This window comes from Corylus avellana, chromosome ca7 (genome assembly GCF_901000735.1).
Source record: "Corylus avellana chromosome ca7, CavTom2PMs-1.0".
Classification (NCBI taxonomy): Eukaryota; Viridiplantae; Streptophyta; class Magnoliopsida; order Fagales; family Betulaceae; genus Corylus; species Corylus avellana.
This window is the reverse complement of record NC_081547.1, coordinates 25,079,855-25,103,289: the sequence shown is the minus strand read 5'-3', so window position 1 is coordinate 25,103,289 and position 23,435 is coordinate 25,079,855. Positions and strand designations below refer to the sequence as shown.

The 23,435-nt window shown below is 35.2% G+C and overlaps 1 protein-coding gene and 1 pseudogene across 3 annotated transcripts; both read right to left on the bottom strand.

Moving 5' to 3' along the window:
- Nucleotides 1-91: 91 nt before the first annotated feature.
- LOC132186329 (exocyst complex component SEC8) lies at nucleotides 92-18,106 on the bottom strand. 3 transcript variants are annotated; one of them, XM_059600241.1, is made up of 28 exons: nucleotides 17,955-18,106; nucleotides 17,780-17,853; nucleotides 17,235-17,435; nucleotides 16,224-16,436; nucleotides 15,661-15,834; nucleotides 15,177-15,281; nucleotides 14,300-14,409; nucleotides 13,060-13,233; nucleotides 12,686-12,869; nucleotides 12,486-12,592; nucleotides 11,208-11,515; nucleotides 10,977-11,134; nucleotides 10,281-10,396; nucleotides 8,689-8,759; nucleotides 8,354-8,484; nucleotides 8,205-8,254; nucleotides 7,650-7,750; nucleotides 6,226-6,338; nucleotides 5,923-6,030; nucleotides 4,003-4,200; nucleotides 3,474-3,559; nucleotides 3,084-3,270; nucleotides 2,884-2,961; nucleotides 1,765-1,866; nucleotides 1,565-1,639; nucleotides 789-884; nucleotides 650-699; nucleotides 92-562 (listed from the first exon to the last, which is right to left on the bottom strand). In XM_059600241.1, exons 3-28 carry the CDS (start codon nucleotides 17,274-17,276, stop codon nucleotides 472-474), a joined length of 3,228 nt encoding a protein of 1,075 aa, XP_059456224.1. In that variant the 5' UTR covers nucleotides 17,277-17,435; nucleotides 17,780-17,853; nucleotides 17,955-18,106; the 3' UTR covers nucleotides 92-471. The 3 variants fall into 3 exon arrangements, with proteins under 3 accessions (XP_059456224.1, XP_059456227.1, XP_059456226.1); XM_059600244.1 differs by having other exon boundaries at nucleotides 13,060-13,228; nucleotides 14,310-14,409; XM_059600243.1 differs by having other exon boundaries at nucleotides 17,235-17,332; nucleotides 17,781-17,853.
- Nucleotides 18,107-19,656: 1,550 nt separating this feature from the next.
- LOC132188180 (cytochrome P450 704C1-like) lies at nucleotides 19,657-22,493 on the bottom strand (annotated as a pseudogene).
- Nucleotides 22,494-23,435: the final 942 nt, after the last annotated feature.

The following is a 23,435-nucleotide window of genomic DNA, read 5'->3' as shown; positions in this document are numbered from 1 at the left end:
GACTACGTTGTTTTGAGCTTAATAAGGAATTTGAGATCAATTTGAATCATAACTGGCTACACAAATTTCAAACTCGAATTTAACATAATGCTTCTCTAAAAGATCTTATCAGAAGTTCGGATAAAATGGGATCTGGAAGCGTTTGCGAAACATATTTTGAACAATTTACAAATAATAATCAGCATCAGAAATATACATGGGAGTTACTTTTTGTTCTAATGAATGCTAAATCGAAGCTTCATACAAGCCCAAAGGAATCACATAAGCGCCCAAAATTGATACTACACATGAATAAATTATAATCACTCACAAACTGAACCACGGTGCAAGGCACATGCTGACTGGTGACTTCCATGGAAGTGGCATCTACATCCTCCCATCGCAGCATCAGCCTTCTTAAGAAATAACAATCATCTCTTAGATGCATACCAGCAACATGCCACAACCAAAACGACTTCAGAAACGGGAAAGCTAATGAGATGATAAAATCTCTGATACACGCTCTTGTGCATCCTCAGAAATCTCCCTCCCGGGGACCTGGACCTTTAGAAGATTAGCATACCTGTCAAAGATAATGTGACATGTTATTCACCAACTATACCGAGTATTCCAACTAATAAGAGTAAAGCAGTAAGTCTTATCAACTCACTCTGCAGCAGTAAACAAGTGCTCGTGCTCCACGATGAAGGCTAGCAAGGCCTGTAAACATCATCAACTGAAATGCTGATCACTGGTGGCAACACAATAACTTAAAGAAAGAAAATATTAATTAAGTTCAGATGGCTTGCCTCAAATGGCATGTTTAGAAGTTCGTAGTAAGTACGGACATGATCTAATCTCTGTTGCACAGCTTCACTTTTAATCGATGGGATAGCTGCCAGGGCCTGTAATGCCAACAAAACCAATGTAGAATGTAGCATTGTATCGTAAAATCAAAATGAAAACCAGCAAACCTCATTTGCACAATTTTGGGTTGGCCTTAGGGATGAGAGTACATAACCACCCTAGTTCTAAAGATATTTTGCCATCGGCCCCCAGCAAATGTCAACCTTTCGTAAAATGATGCCAATATCTAGGAAGGCCAACTTGTTGCATCTAAGGTACAGCTAATAGCCTTCGCCGTGTGATTGGCAGGGAGGAAACCCGTCCCATAAATTTTCAACATTAAGACTCATTTTTCCATATTACATGGAACACAATATAACTTTACGGGTAATTCCATCATTAAGGGTCAACTACAATCACTCAAAAGAGCTTCATTCTCTACCTTAAAAAGAAGAAAGATGAAGCTTAAGTTCACCCCCTTTGAATTTGCTACACAAACCTTATCCCACATTCCACTTGTTGAATTGCTTCCATAGGGATATTATAAAGGACACTGAAGGTCAAGGAAGAGCCAGCTTAAGATGATGGGTAAGCTGATACTCACCGCATCAATACCATTTTTCTTAATCATTGGAACAAATAAAAGCGTTAAAAGAAATATATTTGCTCCTGAGAAAATTTCAAGTCACTCAAACCAGTTTGGAGAACAGAAAGACAACCTATCGGGAACAAAATTTACCTGTTCTAGTGCAATTGAATTCCGGCATATCTGCTGAACCCCAAAGAGGTTGATGGATTTCATATCAGCCAAAGCCTAAGCAGACATTGCCTTTTTCTCATCAGCAGTGAACAAGAGATGAAACATTGCATGGGAAACAGAAACACGTTGAAGTCCAAAAGAACATTAAAATGTAACCAAATATCACAGTGCATGCGAACCTTGATGGACGCAGTAGCCGCAATGCTACAAATTCCACCAAATATGTAATTGCGCTTTGAACTTGCAACAAAAGGTGCCATAGCCTCATCCCTACGTGTTATCTATTGGTACAAAGTAGGAAAGACATGTAAGATTGCTTCCAAGAGAATATGATACTCAGTGAACATGATTTAATGGGATTCAAGAATATATCTGTTCCGATAATCATCCTTGCATAAAATTTGTTTCTAATGTATCAGTATCACTGCTTGTCAAGAAGAAAGTTATTCATGCACTTTGAAAACGAAAATAATTGATGCAACCAACCCCAACTAGCTTGCGTTAGGGTTCAGTCAAGTCTATGCAATTGAAGGCTAATCCACTAGGAAAGAAAAAATGTCAAAAATTAGATTGCATTGATCATGCTTTCCTTTCCTTTCCATATTAGAACAAAAAAGAAAAAAATAATAAAATATTTGGTTTCTTGTCAACTTACCTGCACAAAAAAGTAGTTAAAATCTCATTAGAGATTATAATAAGAATGTTTGTTTCTCTTAATAGTTATATTTTTCCACCCCCAATTCCTTTTCTTGGGATAGAACTTGCCACAAAATGCAGAAAAACCCTTGATCATTTGCAAAAGTACTGTCATGCATGTGGCTTCTCAGATGCCAATATATGTGTACTTAAGTCCTCCATGCTGCTGATTTTTTATTAAAAGGAATGCAATTGCAAGTTAAAACACAGAAAAAGATTTTTGAGTACGTTTTTTCTACTAAAGAAATATTGATGCTACCATGACTAAATTAACTTTCTGACTAAATTAGTATAACGTACAACTATAGGAAAAAAAAAAAATCAGTTCACAATAGGATGCTAATATATAAAAAATAAATAATTTACTTAAATGCATCCCTGTCTAACTTTATCCTAGTATTTTAAATATTATCATATTGGCATATCCACATTTTATCTCTCTTGGAAATCTTCCCCACTCCAATGGATGTGGTAAAAATAATCAAATAAAAATCTTTTGAGTAGGCCAACAGCAATATTACTATTGTACACATAAAATAAAATAAAAATTTAAAAAAATAATAAAAATAAAAAAATAAAAAACTAGAGATAAATATACTGACCTGGGCAGTGAGTGAAATAATAAAGTCATCTGGCTCTTCAGCATCTTGGTCCTCCAAATATTGCCTATTTGTCATTTCCTGTTTAAATCATAAAGCTTGGTGAGCAGAACATATTTCCAGTGTTTTCACTTTCAAGACCTTTATATTGTATCTATTCCCATTGAGACAAAGTATATATAAATTACACAAGGTTTACAAACCTGCATATGGAAAATTGTCTCCAACTGCATCTCTACACGTAAAACCTTAAGGCAGTCAATTGCTAATTTCCTGTACTCATCAGCAAATGATGCCAAATCCCTAATAGGTGCACTGCTTGTTCGAGTATGACGGTGCTTGGGATTTTCTTCAACTTGATTTGATGATCTTGAGTTTGTTTGCCCAAGTCTGTATTTAGCATGAGAATTGTAATTCATTCAAGCAATTGAAAATAATTAGCTACTACGAAGTTTCAGAAAGCCAGTAGTTTTATTAATTTATATGATGTGCACAGTTACATAAAAATAAAGACACATTCTGGGAATATGGGAACAACACAAAGCCTTCTGCTCATAACACAAAGCATAATTTGTGACTATGAGAGAACTTGCCTTTCAATTGAGTCTGCAACATACTCCAATGAATCACTAAGGGATGCCAGCAAAATGATTTTGTTATCATCACGAATTAAATTCTCCTGCACAAGAGAAAATAAAGAAGAAATATCAATACATAATCCTGATACCTATGTTCATTAGCACTTCAGTGCAGTGAGAATCAAATTCACCAGCAAGAGTTCACATAGAGCAATGCTAAAAACTCAACTCTTATATAACTATTGTACAACTGGGCTGACGTAGAGTGCCTATAAACCATTGGATTTATGGGCTTTTTTTAATAAAGGTTGATCCAATAGTTTATGAGCACTCCATATTAGCCTAGTTGTACATGTTTTGTATAAGAGTTGAGCTTTTAGATTTACTCTTTCACATATTTATATATTTTCAGAGAAGTTGAAATCCAACCGGATGAAATTTTTTTTTTTTTATTAGTACTTGAGGAAAATTAATAGCCCAAAATAAGAACACAAATTAATAGTTCAAATAAATAACTTGTAGTTTCAAATGGTCATAGAAGGACCTGCTTAATGGGCCGCAAAGCCAACAATAAGTCACTAAGCTCCAGTTCAATCTCAAAGCTTTCAGCATCAGAGACATTGTTGTCCATGTTTGACTGACCAAGTGGATTTGGTAAACAAGAACTTGCTGGATCGAGTCGCATCAATTTCTCAATATCATGCCTCCCAATGAGCATATAAGTCTGCTTCTCAAGCACTGCCTGAAACATTATGCAAAACGTTTTTGAAAAGTACTAAAGTTTTCTTCAAAGGTTCACAAATCGAGTACACTATGTGACTCCTTGTCCACCTAGAAGTTGAAAGTTAATGATTGGAAAAGTGACTCCAAGACAAGTAGTCATCACTAACATATGCTGTGCACCGCTAATGACTGAAATGTGCATTGTTTCTTAATCTGGTATTGTACTTACATTAATAGCAAGTAGTCCAGCCTTACCTTTATATAAACTAATTTACTAATGCAATTATGACTTAAATGTGCACCAAATGTCAAAACATTTATCTAGAAATGATACATATAGCGCAAACATTATGCAATGTCAAAACTGCAATGGAATATTGATTAATCTATCCAAATGCCAATTGAGCATCAACGCCTCACAATTATCATATGTTGAGAACATTTCTTCTCTCTTTGATAAGCTATCATATATTGTGTCTCCTAGTATCAACATAGGCTAGATGGATAAAAAGAAAGTACCAAAAGATATAGGGGGAAGAAAAAAAGATAACAATTGAATATTAAAGCAGTGGAACTTAGAAGGAAAAATGATCTAGAGCTAAATGGAATATATCCAAAGGAACCGACGGTCTAATCACTAATACTAGAAGGAAATCAGACAGGTTTATAGTATCAAACAGAAAAAGCAGCCATCTAGAGAATCTGGTGGTGAAATAATAAGATTTAAAAAGGGCAATAAAAAATTCCCCTATTAGAAATCTTATATCACAAAGCAAAATTTCAAAGATGTAACAGGGCTTTTAGAGCAAATAACATAAGCAACACAACTAAAATGAAGGGATAGAAGATTAGTATTCTTAAGTTGCATAAAAAGGATAGGGTGAAAGGCATCAGGTTTTGATGGCTGAACAGCATTACATTCATGTCAGATGCAGCGGAATAAAGACCTAAGACACAAGTGGGGTATAGGGGCAAGCCAAGGGTAGAACAAGCATAAAATTAACAAGTTTTCGAAGGATGAGGATAAAAGCCACCCAAAATGCTAGATGAGTGAAAGGGAAGAGGAGTTTGGACAAGTAGAGGGCATAAAAGGGAAAATTGTGAGAGTATCGGGGAAGGACAATGACATTAAGAAAATAAGAGGAACTTTTATCTAACATTTGATGAAAATGGAAGTACGGTAATAAGTTGTATGAAACAGAATAAAGGAATTTAATTATTATCTCAAGGAAAAAAAATATATAAAAACTTTCAAGGGGGGAAAAATGGAGTTAGGGAAGCTCAAGAAAAACTAAAGGAGAAAATATTTTAGGATATACTGGTGCTCCTAAGGTTTGAAAATTCATGTTGATGACATGAATTAAAGACTGCAAGGCAACAAAAACTAAGTTCCACGTGAATTATGGGAACACTTTGCAAGCTATATGCAATTACAAAAGGAATAAAATCCAAATTAACTATAATCATTCAAACATACAAATGATACAACTTGTATTTTTTATTAAGAGCTGATAAGTCACATAAAGGAACTTTGGGGATTCCTGATTGGCACATTAAAAAGCTATGGTAAATGATAAATTATGTCAATCATGAGTTCTATTCCTGTTAAATCCATGTGGCCTAAAGCACAAACCAATCAACTAATTACAAAAAAAAAAAAAAAAAAAAAAAAGGATAACTAAAAACAATAATATCAATAATGTGCTGATCCAAAAGGAGAAAAAATAGAGAAACTCCATGCCTCCATGTATGAAGTACGACATCTTTCATATGTGCGCTCAAGGAAAGTCTGCACATACTTCACAAGGTCACCAGCAAATTTAGGCATTGCTTGAGCCCAACCAAGCACCTAAAATAAGTTATAACTTCAAATTAGATAGTCAAAATACCATAAATAACTTATAAAAAAATGTTATACATATATCAGAATAGAACCAGAATAGTAGTGGCTATACAGCCCAAATCTAGTGAAGCCCACTGATTGTACAGTGTATAAGGGGCAAAAAGCCCTTTCTTTTAAGATGGGAAACATAAGTTAACTTGCCTCCTTTGCTAAGAAATCTATAGCCAAAAGCCCCTGTAAGACCGGTCTTCCCTTCTCAACCAATGGAGTATAAGAAGCAGCAGTATGTGCCCTTGGCCGAAATGCAGCTGGACCTACAAGATTACTCACAGGAATAAGATTTTTTTTTGCATAAAAAGGACAGCCAAAAGATTAATATGTGTAACAGGTACATAGGCATCATTTAACAATCTCGAACATGTGTCACAGGTACATAGACATCATCCAACAATCTCTCAGTGACTCATCCAACTCACATACGCACTGTCCTAATCCTCCACGAATGTGGAGTTATAACAAAGAAATATATATATATATATATATTCTCTTTATAGTTATAGTGTACAGGTTTCATTCTTTCTGCAACTTCTATAGCTTCAAATGTCAAAAACAACATAAACATGTTGTATCACACTATGGCCTTTTCCAATCATAGACTAGTGATGAAACCTCACGGTTTAACTTTTCTTGTTGTTACAAACATTAGATTTCATATTTATAACTCAGAAGAGTATTAGGCGGGCAGGTATTACTTCTACAGGTGTCAAAAAATTTGAAACAGGGGACACTTTACTGATAACTGGAGCTAAATATGCAAGGTAGGAGAGGAGTCTATAGATCGCCTGCTTCTTCATTGTTACAAGGCCAGCAAATTGTGCTATTCAGTACAAATTGGGTTATGCCTCCATTTGTGCTTGAGTTGTTTAATTTGGAGAGCGGTGGCAGGGAAAGGTCGGCGAGGGCAGCTCAGACGGCAGTGATTAATGTATATAATTCAGAATAGGCACAATGGTAGAGCTTTCCAGGGTGTCAAGATTACTCTATATAAGCACAAGATGGGGCTTATTAAATTGTTTTACTCTTGACATTTAGTTCCACCCAGATTTAGATCCACTTTTTTCTTTTTTCTTTTAATGTTTTTAATTCCTCCAGTGTTAGTATCTGATTTATCACATCTGAGTTGAAACTTTTGTGTATAACACGTGTACTTGAGCTTCGCCCTTTTCTCAAAAAATAATACTTCACTTATTAAAAGAAAATGTATTTGAGGTAAAAGTGTCAGATATCTATGATTCCATAAGGCTCTGGCACACAACTGTGAGTAAGCCAAGAGTTAACAGCACTCAGATGGGCCTTGGGAATTGATGCCGTAGCCTCTTAAAACATTTCAAATAAGATAAAGTTTGCTCCATGACAATGAGCTAAACAATTTGATTTATAGCTTCAGGCTACTCAAGCTAACCAATTAACAAAAGAAAAAAGAAAAAGGAACGCAATGCAAGTTATCAGCTCTCAAAAATATTTCAAAAGAAAAAAGAAAAAGGAACGCAATGCAAGTTATCAGCTCTCAAAAATATTTCTGAAAAAAAAAAAAAGACGAAGTCAAAATAGTTTAGAGAACTTGCTTGATATAGCTTGCTGTACACTTTTTCGGTAGTCTACAAACATAGTTGGTAAAAAGTGGTCCTTCACGAAGTTTTCCACAAAAGCAAGCAATCCATCGTTCCTGCAGTTTTAGAAGTTAAAAATTCAAATGCACATCAGTATGGAACCAGGAGAACATAGAAGGATCACAACACTGAATTTACAACTTTTCTTCAGCATTTGGTAATCAGTCAAAACATGACTAGCACACTACAAGAACTTAGGTTGAAACTTTACCACAATAAGAAACATAGATTAAAGTATTATGTGAAGACACATTCTTCCACCTCCACATTTCACTTCTAATGCAGAGCACTATCCCAATTTCAATTAAGGAAGAAGCGAGAAAATCATGCAGAAGACCGAAATAGTAAGACAAAAGTTAAAGGCTTCCTAACTACTCTTTTTTTAATAAGTAATTGGCCCCAAGGATGGGGGCCGAGGGGAGTTGTGCATTGTACATTTCAAGCAATGTGGTGATTCAATGTAAAATTAAATTACTGAACAAGAAAAGAGTACAAGAGTTTTGAGCATACCCAAGCTGGGCATACTTTTTCGGCAGCATTGAAGCGACCTTATCTGTGAACTGCAGATCACATCAGATCAGAAAAGGCCAACTAGAGAACCTGATATGCAAAGATAATATATTTTGCATTGGTAAAATGGATATAAGACAGTCCAGAACCTGAAGCACAGGTCGGTATACAGATGCTGCTAGATAAATGCCTTGCTCAGGCAAGACAGTTGCAGACCCATAACCTTCTTGTGATACATTAGGACCCCTCCGACTCCATCCCTGACGAATGAGGTCGACTCCTGCTTAGGAATCAAGGATACCATAAATGAGATCATTTTTGTGGTAATTCAAGGATCCCGTTACAATTGCTACAACCAACAATTAGAATATGGTAATTCAAGGATCCCATAAAAATTGATACAATTAACTAGAATTGGAAACTAAATCCAACTTATACAATGAGAATCAATGCAGGAAATGTAAGTAATGCATCTTCAACATACCCTGGTTAGGAATGGATATTGTAGCATCTGTGAAACGAAAAGCAAAGGTAAGACCATCTTCTGACCGGTCCCTGTTACACATCAGCATGAAATATTACATGATTGTGCAAGTAAAAATTGAGAATTAAATGACTTATCAAAAAAAAAAAAAAAAAGTGAGAATTAAATGAAACGATTCTCATTATATCTAAGAAAAGTAAACTAGATGTAGCAAGCTACCATGTAGCTTATATGCAAAATAATAATACCCCAACATACACAAACTCTCCTTCGCATCCAGTGATCAAAAAGTTAAGATTATCAGAATTTCAGTATAAGTTATATTAAAAACATGTCAACCAACATATTGGCTTCAAAGTTAAAGCACCCATGGATGACAGTGAATCAGGTCAGCATCTGAAAATGAAGGAATCAGGAGTCCTTTTGATATGTTAATTAAAATGAAGAAAAGACTTCAACCAAGTGGAACATATAAAAGTTTACCAACAAATTCCCATTGTTAAAATTTTAGGAGGAAAAGAATAAACATCCAGCTAAGCTTCACTATTAAAAATAAAATAAAAAGCATCAATGCAGTCACAAATTTACTCTACAGTGGCTTTCAATATATATATATATTATAAGTAAATCTAAAAATAAGTTTATGAGAACTTGTCCTTTTGACTTTCCAATTATAAGTTTGCAGTGCATACACTTGCATATAGTTGAGATCAGCCTTTCTATGTTGGATTCCATGAAAAGGACATGAAATAAGGTTTTCAGTCTTGGTTTGATGGCAAGTTGAACAGGCAAATTTCTTGGGTTTCAAGTCCCAATTTGTTCTCTTCTAGACTCTCTTCGTCACAATGGAAGGTGTTCCTAGGGGAACTGCAGAGAGAGAGAGAGAGACATGAAGCAACTTTATCTCCCTGAAGCTATCCAAGCTTCACGTATAAACACCCATCAATTTTGATGTAGCCTTGAAAAAGAAAACGTCTATTACATTCTTTCAGAATAGAGGAGAGAATTATCGTTTGATGAATACCTTAGGCAGTATCCACTCATCTATTTTAGTATTTATTGGTCTTTTGAATTTAAATTGTAACTTTTTAGGAGTTTTTCTTGTAGATCATGTGTACTTAAACATGCTCCTCTCATTAATAAAATGAATACTTCTATAAAAATAAAATTTTAAAAAAAAAAAAAAAAAAAAAAAAAAAAGGATTTACAATTTTCAAGAGTCTCACTGTTATTTGTAAATACTAATGATATATATTTAAGAAAAAGGGTGGACAGAACGACCATATCAGGCAATAACTCCTAGCCACAACTGCAAACAAATCCACCATCTGTGTCATTATTTGAACATCACCCCAATGCCGTCACCAAAATGCTCCTAGACACATATTAGACGCACCTTGAACATTGGGATTCAGCCTCTCTAGGTGTACTTTTAATCCTAACTTATCCTAATTAGCAAGGATTTAAGGAAGAAAAGAAATATGAGGGAAAAGCAGCAACTCAAAAAGTAACCTGAATTTGACAGAAGTTGAAGCAATGATCTAGGGAATACCACATGGTAGAGATTTGAATAAGAATTTATAGGCACTTGCCTCTTTTCCTTGGAAGGGGCCTTGCTTGCAAGTCTAGCTGTTTGAACAGCAGCATCTGCAGACGCTGCTTCAGGAGTTGCTCGCAGAATCTCACAAATGAGTTGTTGGCATTCACTCTTTGGCACATTAAATAAATACAAGTTAAAACATAAGTTGGGAAAGGATCATGCCAGTTCATTAATGCTATTTATTTTTTAGAGGAAAATACACTTTGGCCTCCTGAACTATCACATATTTTGCACTTACACCTATAAACTTTAAAAAGTAACATTAGGGCTTTTCATACTACCACTGCGTACACTTTTTTATTTTTCTCCCCAAAATACCCTTAAATTTATTAAAAAAATAACCATTTGAAAAAAATTAAACAAAAAAAACTAAAAACACTAAAAATGGGTTGCCCTTTTCACATTAGCCCCCTTAATTATTTTGTTCAAATTGTTATTTTTATATATTTTTTAATTTTATTTCTTAATAACTTCAAGGGTATTTTGGGAAGAAAAATGCAAAAGTGTCTAATTTGACTCGCAATGATAATATGTGGGGCCTCGATGTCACTTTTTAAAGTTAGGAGGCATAATTGCAAAATGGGTGATAGTTCGAGGGGCTAAAGTATATTATCCCCAATTTTTTTTTTTTTTTCGAATTTAATATCAGGCATCCAGATTGTAAACAACTTAAAGCAGATAGGGTTACCTGCAAAACTGTTAAGGAAAACCCAATGTTGTAGCCCCCAGTAACTTGAGATGCTTCAGAATCAAGGTTCCAATCTGTTGAAATTGACCTTGGTGTGTTCACCTCAGTTAGATGAGTGGATTTTGACTCCAGAATCTCTCCAACAACAACATGATTCTCTGAACAATTAAAAATGAGAAATTTGTTTCAACATTAACAAACAAAGTAAAGACCAGAAAGTAGTTATCTTACCAAATATCCGAACAACAGTATCCAAGATTGAATCCAGAACCTCCCTTGCGGAAGCCTGTGCTTTTCCTGTGGGAGACATCACAGGCGAGACAGGGCTTACCGCCAAAAGAGTCCCAGTCAGAGATATCCCATTCTGGCGCTTCTGTTTTGGCAACTGGAAGCTTCCTAACTGTCCTTTCATAAAATGAAGACCTACAGTTGCAGTTCGGTCACCCTGACCAATGCCAGACCTTGAAGAATTAACAAGTTCTGCGTGAGCTTTAATCTTGGATGTGATAATCTCATGTATTGCCGGTCGCAATCTTTGGCTGTTACAAAACAAAATCGATAAAGTTTATATGTCATCATAAAGTACATGTTTGAGAGAAGAAAAATGAAAATGAAAGTGCCATAAGTTCAAAAAGAAGATACACATATTCAACAGAATTTAGTCATTATCACAAACTAGATGGGGTTCGCTACTTGGAAAAAGATACATATGAAAATCTGAGTATAGTACGTACTCGGTTCATGAAACAAGATACAGTTTCAACAAGACTAAGATTGTTAACCAATATAGTGATGGAAAAAAATAAATATGAAAATCTGAGTATAGTACGTACTCAGTTCATGAAACAAGATGCAGTTTCAACAAGACTAAGATTGTTAACCAATTTAATCACCATACAAATTCACATTCACATCAATTTGCCTCAGCCACAAGAGTGTTATGGCAAAACCGGACACAAAATCAGTCAGAATGCTAGATAGACAGTCTTCATTGACGTCATCCCACCATGCTTCAGCAAAGTACCCAGTACTAGTTTTCTATCTATCCACGACAATTAGGAACCAAGAAATTTAACAATCAGTAAATGAATTTGATCCTATATTCGGTAGACAATTAATATTAAAGGTGCCATAAAGACAAGCATATTGGCATTATTAACATGGCATGCCCTCTATTCATAAGTTTCTTCAGATGGTGGTTGAGGGCAATTTTAGTTGCATATATTATGTCAATGCTTATAGAACAGTGAACACCAATATAACATAACTGTCGATAATAAAAGTACCAAGAACAACAAATATTAAGGTCAGGACCAGATCCAATCATTAAAAGAAAAAGGGGAGAAAGAAACACAATCCAAGAAATTCCCATATTCTAGAAGGAGAAGCTAATATACAACAAAATTATGTATGGAGATTCTGCCCAAGACACCACTGGAAGAAAATAAATCCTTTCAAAACTATTCTTCATACAGAGTCAGAGGGAAGTATATCAGTCAGACAACAAACCATATTATAGCACCAGCAGCTGCAACTTTGCCAAGCATGCAGAGACACTCAACCATGGTTTGCAAATATTTTACATGAAGTGGAGCTTCACTCTTTTTCATTGCTTCCTACATTCAATTATAACACCCAAAGCTTCAGCCTAGAAGATGAGAACAGCAACACATAAGATAACATGAGATGTAATTAAAAGATTCTCTTACAAGAAATTCATCTGGAGTGGAATTTGAAAGCCATATTGGCATTTGACGAGGAACAATTTTGACATCCTTTAGATTACCATTACCATCACCACCATTGACTCTTATTGATGCCTTATACCCTTCTGAAGCAGCATCATCATGTAGTTCCAGAGCACCATCCTCATCATAGCCATCAAAAGATGAACTGTAAGCACATTCTGAGGTATATTTAGATGGGGAAAAAAATGCACAACTATCAAATAAAAATGTGGCATAAGTAGAAGTATTGATAAAGAAAAAGAAGCAGTTCAAATATGATTAACAAGGCGGCTCAAAAAACAGATAATATAAGTAGCACAAACACAGTTAAAAAAAAAAAAAATGTCCGATCTTACCCTCCATCAACAGAACTGGGTCTATATGATCCATCCACATGGACACCAATCTGGCTGTCAACTTTCAGTAACCTGGTTCTTCGAGATAGAGGTTGTGAATTATTCACAGAAAATGCAACAGCTGTGGTCGTTGGCATTTCATCATCCCTTTCATGCACACTTGAGGCAGCTGAGCTGCAGAATATAATCAGCTTAAAGGCAATAAATTTAATAGTCGATTAGTTTTAGCGACTTTCTTGTTCGTTTTGCTATTTGTAGCTAGGTGGTTACTTTCATATACTTTCTGTGTACTCAAGGTGGCTTACGCTTTCAATGAGACTGGTTTATTACTTATCAAAAATAAATAAAAGCAATACCTTTTAACAAATAGCTCACATTGTAATTCCGAAAATTTGTGGTTCTAGTGATAAATAATCACAACACAACAAAACCTGCAAACTCTTTCTGCCCCCAACCACCAACAAATAAAAAGGAAAAAGGAAGAGGACAAAGACATATCAATAAATAGAGCTGTAGTAAAATCGTCATAAATTTTCTTCAAAACACCAATATGCCTGCCAACAGAACCAAGGAAAACCATATAGCTGATATCAGCATCTAAAATTCTATGTACACGAGGACTTTCTTCTTTCTACTAATCCCCTAACAACTTATCCAAAAATAATAATAATATCAGCATCAGTTAGACTAGCTCTGAAACACCGTCAATATTATATTGTAAACATGTTGATGTCAGACAAACAAGCAACTGAGAAAAAAGTTTAAAGAGAAGAAGAAGCTGAGAGAAGAGAAAATAAACCAGAAGCTCGGAAAAAAGAAGATAGACCACAACAGTCGATCAAAATTTTAATTCTCAATAAGCTACGAATACAATAGAAAATTAGGTTTAAATAGACTAGAGTAAACCCTAACCCTAACTCTAATCGTACTTGGGATAATGGCCAGCTAAAATAACATGAAGGCCAAAGTAAAAATACTACAACCAGTCTGAAAAATAAACAATAAAACAACTAAAATGCAAACTAATAAAACCCAATAATAATCCTGCCCTCAATCACCCAACCAAAAGGTCATGGGCTGGTGTGATTTATGACTCGTGTCTGGTGTCTCCATCACACACCCACATGCCAAACACCACCAAGCACCCCAAAAATAAAATTAAAATTATAGAAGTTGATATAAATAGGATTCTTAGGGCACGAAGGATATGATTGTTGGAGTTAAGAAGAAAAGTAAATACCTGTATTCACCTTTATTGTACAGATGTGCATGCAAGTCCTCCAAAACTTTATAAAAAAGAACGCCTCGCAACTTTGTCAGCTCTGACCGGACATCTTGAAGAGCACCAACCTGGGCCATATAATCCCAGAATAATTATGATGCAAGCACAACACTTAAAAAGTTCAATCCTTACATTTTCACTCAGTACTAGCGTCAACGTGAAAAGACAAAAAGAATCACTTGGAAGCATGATCGCAATACAATTTCTTATTTTGAGGTGAAATGTCTAGAAAAAAATAGATACAGAGCTGCTAGGTAATTTTCTGAATGATTGTCTTTAACTTAACAAAAAAAAAAATGATTATCTTTAAAGATACAGTACGAAGGCGAGATTTTTCAATAGATATGTGAGCCAATGAGACATACTGCAATCCTCATGGTCAAGATAGTGTTGCTAGATTTTGCAAACATCAAAGCAGCTAATAATTCAAAAAAAAAAAAAAAAAGAATAGAACAAAAACAAAAAACAAAACAAAGGGTAGAGTGTAATATGACAGATTACTGGAATTCAGGATGATAAAAACAGTATTGTACTTTAACTCCATGAGTATTGGACTGATGACCTAAGGCTTAGAAACTTGCAAGATACAATGAATCATAATATTTTTTCAGACACCAACCATAAAATAGAGATTTGGACGTAACTTAAGTAGAATACAAGCTACACAAAAACCATGAATCTCCCCTTCCCCCACCCCTTGGAACCAATTACTTATCAAAAAAAGAATATATAAGCTACACAAACCAGGAAAAAAAAAATGAAAGAAAAAAGAACATAAAACACTTCTTATGACATTACAGAAGTGGATGTGATAGCAAAAGGTTAGAAAACCAACAGTTTGAAGCCCCTCTCGCTCAAGCATCAATGTTGATTGAACATGCAACTGAACTGCAGCATAGAACTGCTTGTCAGCAATGAGCTTCTCAATACGAGCTGGAACCTGAGTCAAATTTCAAATAGAGAAGATGAAAGTTTTACAGAATCAGCAGAAGTGTGGCATGCAGATAATTCAAAACAGCATAACTGTAGTGCGAGTCTGCAAGTGGCAAGGTCAGCATACAAGTTCTTTTTTTTTTTTTTTAAGCAGAGGTTAGAACAAGTTAGTAAGGACATACCATAGCATGCATAAATGTGTGCATACTAATGCATGCGTGCCTCTATATATGGATAGATGGAAACTGTAACTCAAGTACAAAAAGCACAGAGGCATAGGTGTAGTATTTTGATGGAATTAGGCAAATGAAATTTAACATTCACCAAGATATGCAAATACATTGAATCTGATATCATCTGAAAGCTGGAAATAGGTATAGACAAACCTTAGCTATGCCCTCAATTTGATCTAACAGGGAAATTATGTGACGCAACGTTACTGACCGATACCACAACTGATGCAATTGCTTATTGCGAGCACTAAGACGCGTCTTTGCCTCAGCCAAATCAACCTTTAAGACACCTATACTGTCGGTAGATTCGCTGAACAAGCGCAAGATCTGAACCAAAAAAAAAAGAAAAAGGAAATTACAACACAGAATGGAACTGCAACTCTGACTTTTCTCATTCACTGGGGGGTGCCCAGGGGAGTGGGGGAAAAGAAAAATCAATATTTGAAAGGCTCCATCATAAAAGTATTAAAAAAATATCTACAACAGGAGAAAATAAATTAATAATGTTATCAAAATAAGTTAAATTCACGATTAAGAGACTGCTCTCAGCCTAAGTAAAATACCATAATGCTCCTGCATGATCTATTTGTTCATCACATGAATCCCATCATATGATCAGTAACCGCACCACAAAACACACAATCGCATGCGTGCAAAATGTAGAAGACCATCCAGAAAAGCATGTATAAAAGTCAAGGGGAAAACTGGTCAGAAACCTGGGAATAATTTTGAATTGCTTTGTTGAAGCCACTGTGATAAGCATGCACTACTTCATCCACAACCTCCTCAATAATGTCACTTTGCTCCTTCAAAAACTGAACTTCACTTTCACGATCTTTAGATGTCAAAATGTGTACAACATGGGGTAACGAATCAAAGCGTGCTGCGGCCCAACTCTCATCTATTCTAGAAAGCTCGTCTCTTAGATACTGCATTTACCATAAGAGCAAACAGGGACAATGAGAAGAAGAAAATTACAAAGCCATAGGCGCATAGTAGCATATATAATAAGGTCAAAATATAACAAATGGTCAGATGGTGACTGGCATATTGATACCTGCATCTCAAAAGAGGACTACCATGCCAGTTGCTACAGCTCTTAAAACATTACTATGCACCAGAATCATGGGCATTGCATTGTATAAAGCTAAATCATAATCAAATTTTGTCTGTGAAACATTTTGCAATCTCATTAGCGTTCTTAACATCAGTGTTTCCCCGCAAGAGGAAAAAAAAAAAGGAGCAAAAAATAGTTATCCCAGTGCATCTTCCTTAGGTCAGCCTGTCATGGAAAGACGCTAGCAAAATCAGAACTAGAGGCTCGAAGGCTCGGGGCAGTCAATCAAACTGATTCATTTAATTCTTCGATCTTAGCACACGCACAGTAGAGGGGAAGAAAAGCATTCCCTTTCTGCCTCATATAAACCTCTAAACAGTCCTCAAGAGAGAACTATTTCAAGCCTCAGTAATTCTTTTTCTTCCATCTTCTTCCATGAGATTCGTGGGTCAAATCAGGTCCTATACCAAATCATGATTCTTTTCACTCCAATTTTTGCAAACGAAAAAGACGATGATGATTCTTATGTATTAGATTTCTATGACATCGAGTCTACCTTTTTCTTTTTTTCTTCTATTAAGTAAAAACAAATTCAATGGGCAATCCAATTCTAAAGAAAGTACAACTTATGTTTGTGATAAAAACCTTAAATAAAGCAAACTGAACTTACTGCTTTATTGGGAGACACAGGCAAACCATCAAAAAGCCCCATCTTGATCTTTGCACCTCACCAGATTCCGTAGAAACGAAGTACAACTCAATTCATCCAGGCAAAGGGTTGATCCCAAACAGAATAGTGTTAGACTTAGGACCCTTTTTATAAGAGTAACAATGTTATCAGAAAAAAGCGAAGTGCATTGCCCTAGTACACCTGAAGCATTCAACAGAGAACTATAAACGATTAGTACAGTGCTAACGACAGTGTAACACGAATCTGACCACAAAATAACACAGATAAAGTAATATTTTGTGAGTTAAAAACGTTCGACAAAGCTGATTTTGCTAACAAATAAAATGAAATACGTATGTCCGGTTCTGTGTGTGTATGTGTATGTTTGAAATTGAAAAGTCCGGTCAATTGAGCTCCACGCGGTTGCTTAGGAAATTGAAGTTGAATTTTCTACGTTAGATAAATACTACAGAGAGAATTACAAATTTTCTCGTCCTTTCTTTTCTTAAACGTAACCGAATTGAGGGTAAAATTCGAGAAAATACCTCCAGATCCAGCACGGGGAGAACCGAAAATCGACCAGTTCCGCAAAATCTCGACGCCTAGAACTTCAAGCAATCTGATAATGGCATTAGCATAAGACTAATTCAGAAATCACCGAAAATTCATGAAAATTTTGACGAAAATAAAAGCGAGCGGGATTAGTTAATTAGGTTTTACATTTTCAGCTCGGGGCTGAGGTTGAGCTCGCGGGAGTCGATCTCTTTGATTGCCGAGCGGAGAAGAAGATGACAATCTTGGCACAGAAGAAGAAGAAATGAGAAAGCCGTACCCGGAACTCCTGGCTAACGAGGTGGTTGTATTTTTCTCTTTTTTTTTAAGTAGTGTCGTTAAAAATGGATGATCCGAAGTTCTCAATTTAACGGGTCGGATATCCCCACTTTATCGTACATTCAAGGAAAAATGCATTTTTTTGGTTTTTTTATCCTTGTAGTTGTAGACTCGTATGATATTTATAAAGTAATTAATCTTTTAACCAGTCCCAAAGAAATTGATTTCATGCATTAGAAAAGTTAACAGAATTTTATAACTTGACACATCAGCAACAATTATATAATGACACATGTTTGTTTTGCTTAGTCATCGTTAAAAATACAGAACAGGATCCTCTCCCACGCAAATGAACTGTAGATTATCCAATTAATTATATTTAAAGAGTATTTTTGTCTTTTTACTTTTTGATAGGTCAAAAATATTCATATACTATAACTAACTAGATATTCTCCAATTCAAATAAACTTGAGAGAACCATAATTTCACACAGACTTGACAAGGCACCCATGATTAAGCCACTTTAACTCTTTCTCTCTTCACGTCACTCTTCTCCATGTGAGAATGTAAAGTAAATCCAGAAAAATCAAAAGTAAAGTAAAATTGTCACTGATTTTCACCAGTATCAAAATGACGTGGTATTTATTGGTGCTAACATTGTTCTTGATTAATTGTTTTGATCATCTTCAAAAAAATAAGTTTCACATCATTTTGATACCCATCTCTTAGCAAAAAGTTTGATAGCCCTAACATTTCTCATACATAATATTGTGGGATAAATGAGAAGTTTTGGAGTTTCTCTCTTGCAAAAAAGTTGTAAACCACATAAGAAAGTATAAGCCCCCGTTTATTTCGACGTAAAATATTTTTTAGCATTTGGCTTGTATGAAAAATGAACGGTGACAGTTTCCAAGAAGTAGCTCAATTGGTTGGGGATCATGCCTCATGAAGCAAATACTACTAGTTCAAATTCTCCTCCCCCTTCTATTTTGTGGACATGTCAAAAAAAAAAAAAAAAGAACGACAGCAAAATAGCGGCTGGCGATTGTCCAACAATTTGAAAATGAGAAACTTAAACTCGAAAAATGGTTTACAAAATTTAGAAACTAATACAATTTTCCAGAAAGAAGCTTCTTTGCTCAAATAAAAAAAAATAAAATAAATAAATAAAATAAATAAATAAATAAACTGGTTTGACTATTATTTTCAATCACACCAAACACCAAAAAGTACATAAAATATTTGATGCCGAAACAAACGAAGCCCAAGTTAAAAGAAATGTATTCAAGGGGCCTTCCCTTAGAAAGACCGAACCCTTAAGTTCAAAGCTTCCTATCAGTTTTTATAAATCTGTCATCATTATATATTTATTGTGTTTCTCTAAAATTGATGTTGCTTTAAAATTATCATTGGATTTTTGATAAATTACTGTTGAATTTTGATCCAATAATAATTTTAAAAGTCATATCAATTTTGCATATGCACAAGAAGAACATGAGATGAGATGGTTTAGCATTATTACATAATAATTAAAAGCCAAATTTGTTGTGAGACGGGACAAGTAAAGAACAAATGGTTGAGGTCTTCATAATCAAATCTGCAAAGGATACAACAAATCTGTGGGGTGATGTCGTAGGCAGGCTACTTATTTTCAATCTACCCCGGATCACAAGCCAAAGATTCAAAGCATGAAGAGAAATCACTTTACTATTTAGTACTATAAAGAAACAAACATGTAATTCTCAAATACCCTTTATAGTTTTCACTTTCATGCTAATTTCCATTTCTGTGGAAGGCACGAACTTCAAGACCTCCATCTATGTGAAGACTGATCATTGTCCTGTAATTGACAATTTTGTTCTCGTCACTCATTTTGAACTGAAAACAGCCTACCATAACAGCTGAGAAGATCTTCATCTCCCTATAGGCTAACTCCTTTCCCAGACAAATTCGCAGGCCGGCCTGTAAACCAGAAGAGATTTGATCTTAGATTCTTTGACAAGCAGATTAAGGCTTTCTGCAAAAGAAGTGAATTTGTACAATATAGTTTTTCCTTTTACTTGTTTATGGTAGCATATTTCTGTTTCTTCAAAGACATTTAAATGTTATTGTGTGATCAATATGAGCTTGAAGCATAAATTAATTGAAATGCAAAATGTCCCAATAGACTATATGCTAACCTGGAAGGCTGTAAACTTGAAAGGGCTCTCTGGCTGGAAAATTCCATCCTTGTCTAGCCATCTCTCTGGTCTGAATTCCTCTGCATCATCACCCCATATGAACTTCATCCTGCCCATTGCATAAGGTTGATAAGACACCATATCTCCTTTGTTCACACTGTATCCATCTGGCAGAGTATCATCAGAAAAGCAAATCTTTGCATCCTGTAAGCAAAGAGTATGTCAAACTATTGGGAATCTCCTAGGAAGCTGCTGTGGGAAAGTTGGTAAGCAAATGTAAATAACCATGAAACTTTTAGAATCATCATATTAATGCAATGAGTCCATCTTAACAATCACTCTTATCAGAACTCAAATACTGGTCCCAAAGAGAAAATGAACAGGAAAAGAGCAGCCATTTAGTATTTATATGCAACTTTGATGCAGTGGTGATTCATATAGTTGAATTTTTCCTTACCACCGGAACTGCAGGGTAGAGTCTGATTGTTTCAGTGATCGCTGCATGGAGATAATGCATCTTTTTTAAAGCTTCTTCACTCATACTGGCTGCAAACTCAGCATAGTTTGTGGTCTCTTTCTTTTTGGTAGCTTCCTTCACTTCTTTTGTTATTTTTTCTTGCACAGCAGGATGCTTGCAGAGCATGTAAGAAAACCAAGAAAGTGTGGCTGCTGTTGTATCTTTCCCAGCTATTACGAAGTTAAGAATTATATCCCTTAAGTATGTTGGGTCATTCTCAGTCACTTGCAGAAACCTTGATAGAATGTCTTCTCTTTTCATCTGCATTGTGTATAACAAGAAGTTTATCTCATGCCTGTAGAATTAATCAAAAATAGAAACTCTTAGCTAGTATTCACTCACTGAAGATTCATCCTTTGAGTTCTTCATTTGCTCCATCTTGCTGTGTATTAGCTAAACACGAAATCATTAACGATTTTAGTACTTCTAGTTAAGGCAGCTTCTGATCCAATGTTCAGAAACTTCTTGATTCTCCAGAATATATCAACATAAAGCCAAAGGATCATAGCGGTCGAGCCATTGAAAGCATTTCCGTAACTCTTGCCTTCTTCATTTGATCCACACATGCTGTCTAATTCGGTTCCAAATGCAACTTGGAACAGTGAATCCAGGGTTGATTTCATCAACAGATCCTACAGTAATAACTAAAACTGTCAACGTGAGATATCATATGGGATTAGTCTCTTTGTGAACATTGACTTATCCAAACTCACTTGCGTATCTATTATCTGGTTTGAAGTTGCTGCTTCAGACACCATATTAGCAAGTTTTGCTGCATTCTTTCTGAAAATCAAACTGCTAAAGTCCCTTAAAACCTTTGTGGAGAACTCATGGCTTGATATCTTTCTCTGCTGGCGCCATTTGTCACCATCAACTGTGAAAATCCCATCGCCTAGAAGGCCCTTCAGAATGATGTAGTTATACCATCCCTGCCTCCAGAAGTTCATAATAAGGTAAAGAGATGGAAGTAGAGAAAGAGAGATACATCCACAAGACCGCAGGTGAAAGCCTTGGAGGCTACATCTGTTCTTAATTGATTTGATTGTGTACAAGGCTTATAAGTGATTTGAACAATTTTAAATGTAAACAAATTAAAGTAAAGCAATCAATCACTATTTATTAAAATGAACAAAACTAAAACTAAATCTTCAATCCCAAAAATTTACTTCATTTCTGGGGCCTTGACAAAAAATTGGTCTTCAATCCTCAATAAATTAAAAAAAACAAAAAAATGACAATAATAGATTCAGTTCGTGCCGCAGGTGAGAAGTCAATAGCAAAACAAAGGTGGCGCGTGGAGGAGTATGCTTGAAACCAGTTAGAGATGAGAGGACATAGATACCTTGCCATAATTCTGAAAGTTAGTTTTGAGTATATACCCGACATTTGCCGGGTCGGCGGTGTAAATCTCGTTCCTAGAGGGAGTGAGGAGCCTGTAGGTCCGGTGCTTGCCGGCAAGATCAGTCATATAGTGGTGCAATCTGTTGAAGTTGAGGAGCTGGTGAAATGAGGTGCCGGCAATGGGGTGGTATTTCTTCTTTCTCTGATCTTTGTTCAGTTTCCGTGTTAGGATATGGAGAGCTAGAAGGGATGCGATAAGAGCCAAAGCAGTAAAGAAGATGGGGTTAGAGAAAAAATCCATGTTGGTCATGAGAGAACTGACAATTGAAGAGGGAAGCTGCTGCTCCGTGACCATGTTTACAGAGTTTCAGTTGAAAAGAGTTGGGTGGATACAGAATTGTTCTTCTATGACAACGATTGATCTGTTAACACGTGCATAAAGAGTTTTGTTGTGAGTATTTTTTTTTTTTTTTAAGTAATAAGAAAAAATATATATATATTGACTTTTTTTTGGCCAAACACATACCCACCCTCTCGCCCTCTAGCTTCTACTCTCCCTGATGATCTTTTACGTCTCCGTGTACATTTTCGGTACATCCGTCTAGATATATTTCATACAGTTCAAAATAAGTCAATGTAAAATTTTGATTACATACTTAAAACTTTTCAACAAAGAAAAATTGTTAAAAAAAAAAAAAAAAGAAGCTAAATATTTAATTTGAATTGACAAATTGTTAATGGGCTTAAGAAGAAAATTTTGGCTGATTGTGAGAGGAGAATGGGAATTCAAAGTTGGCTACGATTTTTAATTTCAATTTTAAAGTTTTAATTTTTACAATTCATTCTCACAATGTTTCAATTTTTTTCAATTCAGCGAGTCCGTCAGTCAAAGTCGCACTTGGTCACTTTTGTTGTTTTCTTCCCAAAATGTCCCCCAACTACTCTGCCCTTCTCTACTTCAACTCTTACTCATCTTCAATCCCTCCACCAATTTGTCTGAAGAATTAGACAAATCCCACAAGATCTCTCCCTTCTAGATAGCCACACTTGCCCACAAGAACTCTCCCTTCACATTGTAAAATTGCTGTATAATTTATTCATTGCTGATAATTTTAAATTTATCATTCTATTTAGTTATTGATCTCCTATTCAATAATTTATCAGCAGAATCACTTACAATGTCACCAATAAATAAACCAATTGATACACAATGTCATTTTTAATTGTTGTTCTTGATAATTTTAGCTAACTACGATTATATATTTCATACAGTTAAAATATATGTTCAAAAATTTTATATATATATATATATATATATATATATATATATAT

What these genes read in the sequence shown, in the direction of transcription:
- LOC132186329 (XM_059600241.1), bottom strand. Translation starts at nt 17,276, where the DNA reads ATGGGGCTTTTTGATGGTTTGCCTGTGTCTCCCAATAAAGCA. An exon ending in AAATTGAGGGCATAGCTAAG is followed by an intron (nt 15,282 to 15,660) that starts GTTTGTCTATAC and finishes AATTTGACTCAG; the next exon opens with GTTCCAGCTCGTATTGAGAA. An exon ending in CACTTGTTTACTGCTGCAGA is followed by an intron (nt 563 to 649) that starts GTGAGTTGATAA and finishes TATCTTTGACAG; the next exon opens with GTATGCTAATCTTCTAAAGG.